At 40.1% G+C, this 12,011-nt stretch overlaps 1 protein-coding gene across 3 annotated transcripts in view; it reads left to right on the top strand.

Moving 5' to 3' along the window:
• Positions 1 to 11,074, top strand: part of DUS4L (dihydrouridine synthase 4 like) — a 41,153-nt gene extending 30,079 nt beyond the window's left edge. For all 3 annotated transcript variants that reach the window (XM_040544758.1, XM_040544756.1, XM_040544757.1), the window contains 2 exons: positions 8,632 to 8,732; positions 10,101 to 11,074. In XM_040544758.1, coding sequence (XP_040400692.1) covers positions 8,632 to 8,732; positions 10,101 to 10,139 — 140 coding nt within the window. In that variant the 3' untranslated portion in view covers positions 10,140 to 11,074. The remainder of the gene's footprint in view (positions 1 to 8,631; positions 8,733 to 10,100) is intronic.
• Positions 11,075 to 12,011: the final 937 nt, after the last annotated feature.

A 12,011-nucleotide genomic window follows, 5' to 3' on the forward strand; every position in this document is an offset into this window, starting at 1 on the left:
CTTGTTTGTAATTATGAAAAAGATTGTTTCAACACTGGAAGTCAAAATTTTATTCTAAATGTAGCATTAACTACAGTTCACGGGAACTCTTGGTTTGGGGTTTCTTGACATTTGACTAGGAACAGGAACAATGTCATCACCGTGCCTGGTTTTTAGCAAATGTTTTTGTTACAAAAATGTGTATGGTGTAATTTGAACACCCTTAGTTAAATGGTAATCATTAACAAATCAAACTGACACGTTTAAGTGGTGTTGAGTTGATTTGTTCAGTGGTGACATTTGGAGGATATGGAATCAGTTGCAGGTTGCTGTAGGCATCAGACTGATCTCCTGTGTTATGTATAGCGGCCAGTATCAATGTATAAAATGGGGACGTATGTGGTTAAGTCTGTGTCCAAAGGCTGCTTGCGTTTGGACAACACTCTCAGACACGTGGTCTGACTTTTTTGGGTGGTCCTTTGGGGACCCAGGAGTTGGACTTGATCCTTGTGGGTCCCTTCCAACTAGTGATATTCTGTGATTTTCAGTTTGTTTTTTTTTAGTATGAAGTGTTAGGTCAGGTAGCAGGTAAGTCTTTGACCAGTATTCTAAATGTATATATCTCTTGCAACAGAAGTGATAGTATTATTTTTTTAATCCCTTTTTAGCCTGCAAGGAAACATTCCTTGCAATTTATAGCATGACACTTGTGAGCGGCTTCCGTATTTAAGGTTTAGCTTGTCAAAACTGCTTTCCTGGCAATCTGTGTTGAGATAGGACAGAACCAAACAGGTAAAATCTGCTCTATTTGGATCTGCCAAGGTGTGTGATGCTTACGTACAACACCTACTCATCTGAAATTAATGTTTTTAAGATAACACTATCTGTGACCTTGTAAGCATTAATCAGATGTTCAGACTGTTACGAAACAGATTTTTGTGGTACCAGATAGCATGTTTTCATCAAAACAGTACTGCTTTCATATTGCAGGGCACTGCTACAAAGCTTCAAAAATAGCAACACCAAATATTTCATGAAATCATTTTCATTGTCCACTGGGAAGGCAAACAAGAACAGCAGAACAGCTGTTTTCAGCTGGGCTTGAAGCAACACGAATCTTTAAATAGAGGGTCTCATTAATTCACATTCCCAGGCAGGTTTGATTGTGGTTTTTCCCTCTCCTGCTGTTTTCTTAAAGAAATGAAGGAAAGCAGCCTTTGAAGTGACAAGATCAATGAAAAACATAAATGCATATGTTTTATTTAAACTAACTGGTGGTATGTGACACTAATAAAATGTAAGCTTTTCAGTCAGGAGTGCTAGAGAGAGCTAGGGAATAAATAGATTTACCACATGCTGTTTCAGCTGCATTCTCCGTGCAGGCTGTTGTCCACTAGAAAGATGTATAAATTAAGGCGTGCTTGAGACTTTTTGTTGGGGGGGAGGGGGGGGAAGTGGGGGAGAGGATTTCTTTAAGGAATGAATCAGGAAATATTTATAGCCCTCCTCCTGATGCCACCCCCCTCGTTGCCAAAACATCAAACAGAAAACCCGGTGATTGTGTTAATTACCATCATCAGCTAAATGGTGTTGAGATACGTCTACCTTTTTTTTTGGTAAGTATTCTTATACCTTATTTTGAGCAAACTGATAGCCAACAAGCTGTGGAAGCACTTGATACCAAGCACGTCTGTAGACAACTTCAATATGGAGTGTTAGAGTTTGCACGTGAATTAAACTTGCTGTTTCTTTTGAAACTTCTGCAACCGAGCAGGTAAATACCGAGTTTCACGCTCACTAGGTGTGAGAAATGAATTACATAAAATCAAAGCTGGGATTGTTAGAGGTAAAACAAGCTTGTCAATTTTTTGCATGCCATTGAGCATGACTAAAATGTATCCTTCCCTTTGTGTCCACAAAGTCCAGTCCCTGAAGTTTTGGGGACACTTGAGGGGGAGGGGATTAAGAGTGTAGGTAATGCAACCTGGATACGAAACAAAGCAAAACTAATATAAAAAAATGTTTCCTGTTTTTTTTTTTCTGCTATGTCAGTAAGAATTAGAAATTTGTGATTTTATTTTTTTTCTGGTTGGTTGGTTGTTGCCCTGCTTGAATTGGAAAAACAAATGCAATCTTTTTCACCAAGCACTTTCAAATATCCGCTGGTCTGGTACATTTGTAAACCTACCTACGCATGGTGTGAGGGTGATATATTATGTTGTAGCAGGCTACATGTCAGAAGGTGAGGTACCTCAATAGAGCAATGCTTAGGAATCATCCTAAGCATGTCTGCTTTGCATCTCAATAACTCAGTTTAGTATCAGAGCAGTGCTGTGACTTCAGGGGAGTGGTAAATTTTCTTTAACGTTTTGAAATGCTCTTTACAACTTCTGGCAGAGAAAATGCTGTGTGTCTCCTCTTCCTGAAATTCTGACTGAAATTTCAGTGTACACTGAAGTGACTGTTGCAAACATTCAGGAGACTCATCTCTAGTTCTTCAGCTTTCTACCTTTTACAGGAAATGCAACCTACTGTATATTTTTGTTCAATTAACCATAAGTGAAATCCTAAGAAGGTATTTTGCCACTTACTGTGCTCTGGACAGGTAGAGATGAAGAGTAAAAGTACAAGACAAAGAGACTGAGTAGTGAAATTATTAAAATCTGAAGAATGGTTGGAAACAAGTGGCAAAGATTTCAGCCAAATTTGTTTTCCTTTCAGACTTGACTTTCCTATCCCCGCTGAGGCCCTCTTTCTCTTTATTGAGGATGTGAAGGAAAGGGGACTAGTTTTTCACTCCTTTATTGCAGACCCACATACTGGGGACTTTATAGGCACCCAGCAGTGTGGCTAGCACTTTCGGAGCGTAAATCCATTTTTAGCATACCTGGACATGTAATAACATGACTTTTTTAAAAACCCTCTGAGATGGTATTTTATTGATACACTTGTCAGTTAAGGAAAATGTCTCACTATCTAAAATAAGTATGAGTAATCTTAGGAGCAGGCAATGCAGAGGTGAGCATGCTTTTCCTGATGCACGTTAGATGCATTTCTAACAAAATGTTGACTGAGATAATTAAAGGCTCTCTGTGGCTGCCAGTATCAGACCTATGGGATTTTTGTGGGGAAAGAAGAGGTAGTACGATATTGGGCAGTGTTAGTCAACTGCCATGCACATTCACAACTGTTTTTTTGATCTGTGAAATGTGGCATTGCTGCAATGTTCATTTATCCAAAATGCTAATTGTGACAAGTATAATAGATGTAAGTAGTGGTTTGTTACTTTGTTTCATTTTGATGGCTTTGAAAATTATCCAAAAATCTACATCAACACAAACCATCTGCAGTTGGAGTTGAGGTCGGAGTCAAAAGATGTTTGGTGAAGCAGCCATCCTCGGGTTGAGGGCAGGACTGGGACTTCTAGCGCATTAAATTTGTTTTCTCCCTCACAGATCCTGCGCTGTGGAAATGCTGTTGTGTGAAATCCCTCTTTGTAACTATGGGACCTTTTGGGCAGGAGGGAGACTTCCGCACGGCTGTACTATTCCACTTTCTGCTATCTCAGGTCATCTTTTTGGTGACGCTGTCCTGGTGTATGGTGGAGGCTCCAGCTTTATTTACACAACAGAAATTTATACAGAGCAGCTAGTATCTGTCGAGTCTTGTAAGAGAACAGACTGGTGTTCCTGGTGGACTCCTGGCCGGCTTGTTGACCCCTTCCTTACTGTTCTAACAGTGTGTCGTAGCAAATGACACGCACCTAAAGCTTCTACCTCTGGCTAATGGAGCATAGCGGACGTTGTTGTCTCCAGCACCTGCGTGCAGTTGTTGAGCTGTGGCTTCATGGCATCTTTGAGCTGAGACTGTGGCGCCACATGGAGAAGAAATGCAAAGATAACATGTCTATGTCTCTGCCGTTAGGATTTCACTCTTTGTACGAACTTATCAAAGGAACTTAGGTGCCTTTGAACTTCAGTTCGACTTTTTCCTGAAAATACTCTTTATTTATATGTATTTTTATCCTAGACATACAATGAGGGCAGGAGAAAATTCTGGCGAAAACTCTGTGCTTCCTTCAGTGAGGTTTGTGTGCTGTACACAATGTGTAGCAAGGGTGGGTTTTGTTTCATGGTTGCACAGCTCTGTAGGAGACAGGAGTAAAGAGAACAGCAAGACATGGGGAGGGCTGGTTTAGAAATAGTTTTTAGACTGTTGACTGTTCTAGAAAGCGTGCATGTACAGATATACAGCTTTCCCCTAAACGCTAAGATTACTGGGTGTTGGAAAGATAGAAGCGATTACCAGAGACCTTGTGAATACATTTCCTAGAACTGTTGCCACCAGTGACAATTCAGCTGGGCTTTTGTGCTGCTAGGCAGGCTAGTGACACACACATGAAAACTGTATTGACCTTGAGCTCTGCTGAAACACTCCAGTTCTTAAAATCAAACAAACAAAGTATCACCCTTTATCAGCTTTCTTTTGTAAGCTGGGAATAGGAGGCATGAGACAGGGGAATGAATTGACCGTGGTCTCGTGTTATTGAGCCAGTGACAGGGGGAGGTTTAGAAACCAAAGTCCATCTTTCTTAACCTTTTTAACTGAGATCATAACTGTGGTGGGAGCCGTTGCACAATGTCACATGCAAGAAAAGCTTATATTCATTTTTTGTTGTCTCAGAGGGACGGTACTGCATATAGCAAGCATGGTTTTGTTTATACAAGGGCATTTACATCATCTGCTGTAATGTCACTTTGTCGTGATGTTGCATTTGAGGTTGTCAGAGGTACTTGAAATCACTTGGTGTAATTTTTTTGGCTCTGCATTCTCTCATTTTGTGTTTATCTGATCATTATATCTTCAAGAGAGAATTCGGAATTGATCTGGAACTACTTGACTGGAGCTGTGTTCCCAAAGATTTGTTGACAAATCCTGTCTCACCTGTGCCTAAATTCTGAAATGTGTCTAGCTCTTCCTCAACATGAATATTCTCAAAAGAGAGAGATCTTCTGTAGTCTTAACCTACTCCAAATCATTTGAGTTTTTGACTTGTATTGTGAGCAACACTAATTTTAAATTCCAGACCATGCCAAATTTCCTTAGTGGTGAGCACTGTAAGTCAAGTAGTTCAGTCAGACCAGGACTAGTGGCTGTGCAGGAGAAGGCCCGAAGAAGGGGGGTGGAGGCTGCTTCTGTTGCTGTTGTTTCATTTTATTCTACTCTTGTTATTTCTCCATACTTCTTAAAATTAGAAGGTAACAGAAATAGTGCAGCTACTGGGCTGTAGGACTGGACTTCAGAGGAATCTGATCTCTGAAGTAAACTCTTTATCCTGGAACAGGATACAGAGAATGTGGTAAGGGAAGGACAAGTCCTCTATCTTTTCCTGACTGTACATGTTGTATCATTTTATGGACCTCCAATCACACGTTTAAGTGTAACAGGATAGGTTTCCATAAATGCCTTCTGATATTAAACTGCCCTAAGGATTTTTTTCAATTTCTTCAAAGGGAAAAGGAAATAATGGAAAAAGATGTTCTACCTTTCACGGTACTGAGGCTGCGCTCAGCACAAGAAGGACCTGAACATATTAGAACGAGCCCAGAGGAGACCCAGAAGGATGATCAGAGGGCTGGAGCACCTCTCCTATGAAGACAGGTTGAGGGAGTTGGGCTTGTTCAGCCTGGAGAAGAGAAGGCTCTGGGAGAGACCTTAGAGCATCCTTCCAGTGCCTAAAGGGGGCCTACAGGAAAGCTGTGGGGAGGGACTCTGTACGACATGCAGAATTGGCTTTAAACTAAAAAGGGGAGACTTAGATTAGACATTAGGAAGAATTCTTTTAGAATTGAGTTTTAAGCCTCAGAAGCCCATGGGGTTTTTTTGGCATTACAAAGAGCAGGCATTCAATTTCCACTTAAAGGAAAAAATTCTTTACTCTGGGGGTGGTGAGGCCCTGGCACAGGCTGCCCAGAGAAGCTGTGGATGCCCCATCCCTGGAGGTGTTCAAGGCCAGGTTGGATGGGGCTTTGGGCAACCTGGTCTGGTGGGAGATGTCCCTGCCCATGGCAGGGGGTTGGAACTGGGTGGTTTTTAAGGTCCCTTCCAACCCAAAGTAGCCTGTGCATTCCAGTTCTGGAACTTAATGACTTTTTTTTTCTAATTAGCTGCATTAACATAGAAGCAGTGTCTCTCACCTCATGCCTGCTCATGCATTTACTTGGTAGGAACAATCAGCTCTTGGGTTTAGCTTGCCGCCAGTCCAGCTGCTCTGTCTCCTTTGAGGCAAAACAACAGGCCAGATGGAAGCTGGAAGCAATAACCGACTGTGTTGTGTACAAGAACTATTTTCTGGTTTATGCTGGAGCAGTGTTCATTTGATGCGATCCATATGACAAACAATATACCTGTACAATTGATTTGGCTGTAGGGCAGTGTTCGTGTCGTGGCAAAACAGTTGAGCAGTGACGTCTGGAGAGTCTCTGTTGCTTGACAAGAAGACATCCTGGCGTGCTGCAGAATTCATGTGGTCAAAAATGTGACACTTTTTTTTATTGTGTGGCCCCAGCAGGAGCGAGGCCGATTTTTCTAATCCGCAGCCAAGGCAGGTGGAAAGGACAATCTGCTCTTTGCTTTTTCCCCTTCTGGGGTTAGTTGAGGTGTTCCTGTCATGCATCTGTTTTGGTCAAAACATTGAAACAGTGTGCTGGCTTGTTGTTTGCTTTCTTGATTTGCAGATACCTCCAGATACTTTGTTCATGTTTTAAAGATACAGTTGTTTTCAGATGCCCCTAATGTACTGTGCTGCTGCTTGTAAACAGTTGAATAGCGTTAGATCAATTAGGACTTCTTCAGAAATACAGTATTTTCACGGTAGTTTACTGGAAAACTGGCAGGTTTAGCAGAGGTGAAATGGCATATGGATGTGAATTTTGCCTACAGCTTAACAGTCAGAGGCTTATCAAATTGTCACAGGTTGGCTTTACAGTGATTTCCAAATTTTACTATCCATGTTTTAAACAGTAGCAAGAGTAGAGAGAGGATCAGAAAGAGTAAATGCAGTGCGGTTTTACTTGCCAGACATGTGGAAATCATAGTTATCCAAATACCAAGACTTTTAGAAAAAGATGTTTGCACTGATGCTGTCAAGATTGCATTGAAAAGATAACTGCGAAGTGAAGTGAAAGAAAGAATGGAAAGGTACAGAATGATTTTTTGACCACCATGGAGTCAATAGGCTTAAATGTAATTAACGTCAGTAAATCAGAATTTCAGGCAAGTTGAAAGTCATGTTACTGGAAAAACACTTAAAGATGTTTAAAATGAGATTGTTTTCAAAATTATTTTGAATCTAAACATCCAATTTAATTAATTAAAACAGGGAATGAGGAGGGAATTTTCCTCTGTGCATGCAGGAAAGTTTTCAAGATCTGTGTCCTGATGTTCCAGGAACTAGGGATCAGGAGTAAGCTCCCAAAGTGAAATACGGTTCAGACGAGAGTGCTTGTAGCTAGGTGCTTAACAGAAAGCACATCTAGCTCCTCGGGTTTTGAGAGCAGGCTCTCTTACAGAAGTGCTGCAGTTCTTGAGTGTCTGGGAGGTCTCTGGGAAAGAGCAGTCTGCCTCAGGCAGCTCACAAAGGATCATCCACATTGTTGGAACAGGGAAAATAGCCATATTTAAAAACACAGATCTCAGTGGTACAAATAGAAAGAAACATCTGCTATGTGAGGCAGCCCTATAGGTCATTAGCCATGTTCCTCTGCATGAGTAAATCAAGTTTTTGGATGTGCCTGTGCTGTTACAGAAGAAAAACATATACAGATATGTGAGATACTTATAGCATAGGTATGTAATGATGTCTAAGTGATCTTACTGAATACTCACATAACAGGTTAGGAGTAATGATTTTATGAAACTTTATGCTGATTTACCTCGCATTGTAAATTAGCCCCTGTGGATTCCTGGTACTTCGCACTGCAGCATAGACCTGCCATGTATACTTGTTCTTGGTTTATTACTGCTGAAGTAGGGAGTAGAAAAATAAGTACTTTTTCCTCACAGGAGAAGCCTGTTATGGTTGTCTGTCCCACCACCACCGTTTTTGCCTTCTCATCCATAAAGCACCGGTTCTAGCGAATGAACTCATGCGTGGTAAAACAGACAGTAGGGCAAAAAGTGGGGTCAGTGCTCCTGTCATAATGTATTATATCCCTATATCCCTCCTACCCCCATTTGATAGACAGCCTCGGTTACTTTGCTAAAATCCTGTGCAGTGTTTGAATACTCTCTTCCTTTTAAGATGTCTGACAGTTTTGCTCTGGGGGTTGTAGAGTTTTATTTTTCTGGAGGTGTCTCCCGCAATATGACAAAAGACTGTAGTCTCACTCATTTCTTACCTCAGTCAAAAGTTTACTGGTCTTGCCCTTGCTTTACATATAACGCTTTCCTGTTCATTGTGTTGCTGTTCTTGAATACAAGTCATTCCTTTCCCTATCCTCCTTGTCTCTTTCTGTGTCCGTGATGCTCCATTTTACATTCCAGCTTTTTGTGAGGAAGGGCCGTCGAGTGCAATGGAGCCCTAATATATAATCAGGGCTCTGAGGAACTGCAGGAATACAAGTAATAACACAAATTCTGATTTTTTTACAGCTCTTTTCAAGGCAAATAATGAAGTGACAGCTGTTAAAAAGCAGTCTGAAGGCCTCAAAAAAGAATATGACCGTCTGATGAAAGAATATGAACGGCTTCAGGTAGGTGGTTCTGGCTCCCTGTATGAACGCAACATTCTGAAATTGTACCAGCAAAAATCTGCTTGTTAGGTGTTTATGATGCGAGGAATTTGCCAAAATCTTTAGTACAGCATAAAGTTACAACGGGCAGCACTCCTTAAACTTCATCAAAATAGTAAAACTTTGTCTTATAAGAACTGGATGGCAAAGCTATTAGCATTTTCTTCTTTGCACTTCAGGTCATCAGCAGACACTTTTTGGCTGTCGCTTGGGAGTTAAGATTCAGATCAAACAGAAGCTTCTGAGAAAATGATAGCAATAGTGTGTGTGGTATATACATAGCTCATAGGTGCCATTTTATTTTGTTTGCTCTCTAAACATGCTTTTGCAACACTAGGTTATAAATGTTGCAATACTGTTAATATGCAAGAAGGAAAAAAAATGCCTAGGCTAAAAACAGGCTAGTATAAAAATTCAACTGAAGTACGGAATACAAAAAAACATGAACTAAAGCAGAATTAGCAGTTTGATTGGGTTTGCATATGTGCATAGCTAGAATACTCATACTATGTACAGTAATTACTTGTGGTAAAACTGGGAGCCCTGCTTGTTCTTCTTGTCTGAGAGGTGATTGTATGTTGCGTGCCTAACATCTGCCTCAGCCTGTCAGTTTTGATTGCAATCTGTCAGTAAACATGAATGTTAGTCTGTTTACAAGTAGTGGCCTTGGGATAAAATACATCAATGATGTTAACATTCTGGTGACCACTTCTCAAGAAGGGCAGTTTGGCTGTGTGTTAAAAAACAGACAAAAAAGGCAAATCTGAGGTGGTTATCATCTTGCGGTGTGTAAAGCTGCTTACTGATTTCCTGGCCTCATCCTGTCCTTCTATAGAGACTGTTCAGTTGGCCTCTGTGTTCTGAAGTTGAGACCACCATCTGTGTCCTATCTTTATGCTTCCTAGTGCAATGAGCCACAGTAGTGCTGCTGCTGCATTGCCAACGGCCTCGTAGTCCGTGATACACATCCTCAAGTTTTTTTCCGTTTACCTCTGACAGAAGTACCTCAGTGACCGTTTACCTCAGTACAGAAGGTACTGAGCATCCAGCGCATTCAACTGGTTTATCCCTAGGAGTTGTTAGAAGAAAACACCTTTTGCTTAGTTCGCTGCACAGTTCAACTGTAACACGAACAGAGAGCTGTAGGCTGCATGGCCGTTAATGTATTAGGATCTGAAGCACGCGTATTATGGGGGGAGTATTGATGGGACTGCAGCTTTTTGAAGTGAACAAACAGGTTCAGTACAAGGGGGCAAAATGGGATATCTGGAGTCAACAGTTCCTGATTTTGCCAACATAAAACATAATTTTTAATCTCTCTGTTTTCAGGACAGTTCAAGCGAAGCAGAAGACAAGAAAGACCTGTAAGTGTGTCTAAGGTGGATGGATGGCATTGGTACAATTGCTTCAGTGTGAAAAGCCTCTCACTATTTAGGCTCCTGATGCGTATCTGAAACAAAACTTGATTTTTCTGAAAAGCACATGCACTGCAGGTCACAATTCAGATTCCGCTAATATATCTTGGTTGCCAATATATTCTGTGTTTGAAATAAAAACGTTAAGTGGCTTACCAGATTTCCCCTGGAGTTTGTCACTGCTCTTGCGAGAAAAAACATGATAATCTTTCAATTCCATCTGGAGCAACTGGTCTCCAAGCTCTCACCTTTCAAAATGGTAAAAGATTGTGCACCATTTGCTTGTAGAATTCGAGTGAGATTGTATATCATGCTAAACCTTAAAAACACAGTTACCTAAAAAAGAAAAAGTCTCTTGTGACACCTATTTGGAGTCTTCAAAAATTCATTTAGCAGTGGGTTGTACAAGCTTTTCATCAATCCTTCCACTTCAGTGGAAAACTGAATGACAATCAATCTAAAGAAAATAACTAAATAAAACTGTATTTCTAAATCCGTCTCACTAGCTTGTGACTTCCACTTAGCCACATGGATGAATGTATTTTAACAAATAATATTTTGCATGCCTCTGGCTTCTTTTTCTTTAATATACTGGATTCTGCCAGTTTTCATAACCTATTTTTTTAATTGGTTGTTATTAACATTCTGAACTTTTACACTGTTTACATCCATTTACACAGTACATGCCACCTAACTGCTTTTGCCTTGCTAGGTAAACATTGTTTTATTTTTTTGTGGATACAATACCTCGAATAAATGTGCACTGTTTTGCATAAGCTCTTCTTGGCATTCTGACAGTTGTTTTGAGTTTTTTTTTTTGTTAGTTGGTTCCAATTTGTATTTGAAAGTTGGATATGTTTCTTATATTAAAGGGATTGTTTAAGTTCATGAGTTTGAGTTTATTCATGTAAATCTTACCCAATCTTATCACAGTTAAGAAGTATGTACACAAAGAACAAAATACACTTCTAACTTGGTGATACTCCTGGAAATACAGCCTTCTTCATAGGGCTAATTTCCCTCCACAAGTAGGATTTGTTTATCTTAGAATTTTAACACAGCACATATATTGAGTGCTATAAAGCATATCATCGTAGCATGTTAAATAAGGATGTTTCTAAAAAGTAGCTCATCTTTGCAGAGTCATAGAATCATTAAGATTGGAAAAGACCTCCAAGATCGTCTGATCCAACCAATATTACCCAGTAGTATAGAATGTATTCTGAGGGATTCTAAGAGGTTGGAGATTTGTTTCTTTATATCAAAACTTCTAAGGAAAAGCTCCCAATTTTAAGTAGCACCTCCTCCTCCCCAGTTTTTGGTGATGTAATTGAATATATTGTCTATATATTTTCTTTCCAGACATTCTGAAATATTTAAAATGATAGCTGAATGTTACCCCAATCTTACAATCTGATCTAAAGCCTATTTTTGGAAGCCTGGGAAATGAAGCACTTTCATCTCAGAAGACTAGTTCTGGAGATCAAAGGCTAAAATATTTGTGGATCTGTCACTTCTAACAAGGATCTACGGTAGATACAGTCTCACGTGATTTAAATACTGAGAGGAGACTTGAAAAAGAAAAAGGAAAAAAGACATAAAACATTTGATCTTAATAACAGAATAAACACTGTACCCCCATCTCCTCTTTTTTTTTTACTTTAGACCCAAAACAAGAGCAAGTATCGCTTGCTTGTTATTTACTATTATCTACTCATTGAGTTTAAAGCATTTCTTCATATAAACAAGCTGAATGTGCGCCAGCAGTGTGACCTGGCAGCCAAAAGGGCCAGCTGTACCCTGGGGTGCATCAAGCACAGCACTG

The sequence above is a fragment of the Cygnus olor genome, chromosome 1 (genome assembly GCF_009769625.2).
Source record: "Cygnus olor isolate bCygOlo1 chromosome 1, bCygOlo1.pri.v2, whole genome shotgun sequence".
Classification (NCBI taxonomy): domain Eukaryota; kingdom Metazoa; phylum Chordata; class Aves; order Anseriformes; family Anatidae; genus Cygnus; species Cygnus olor.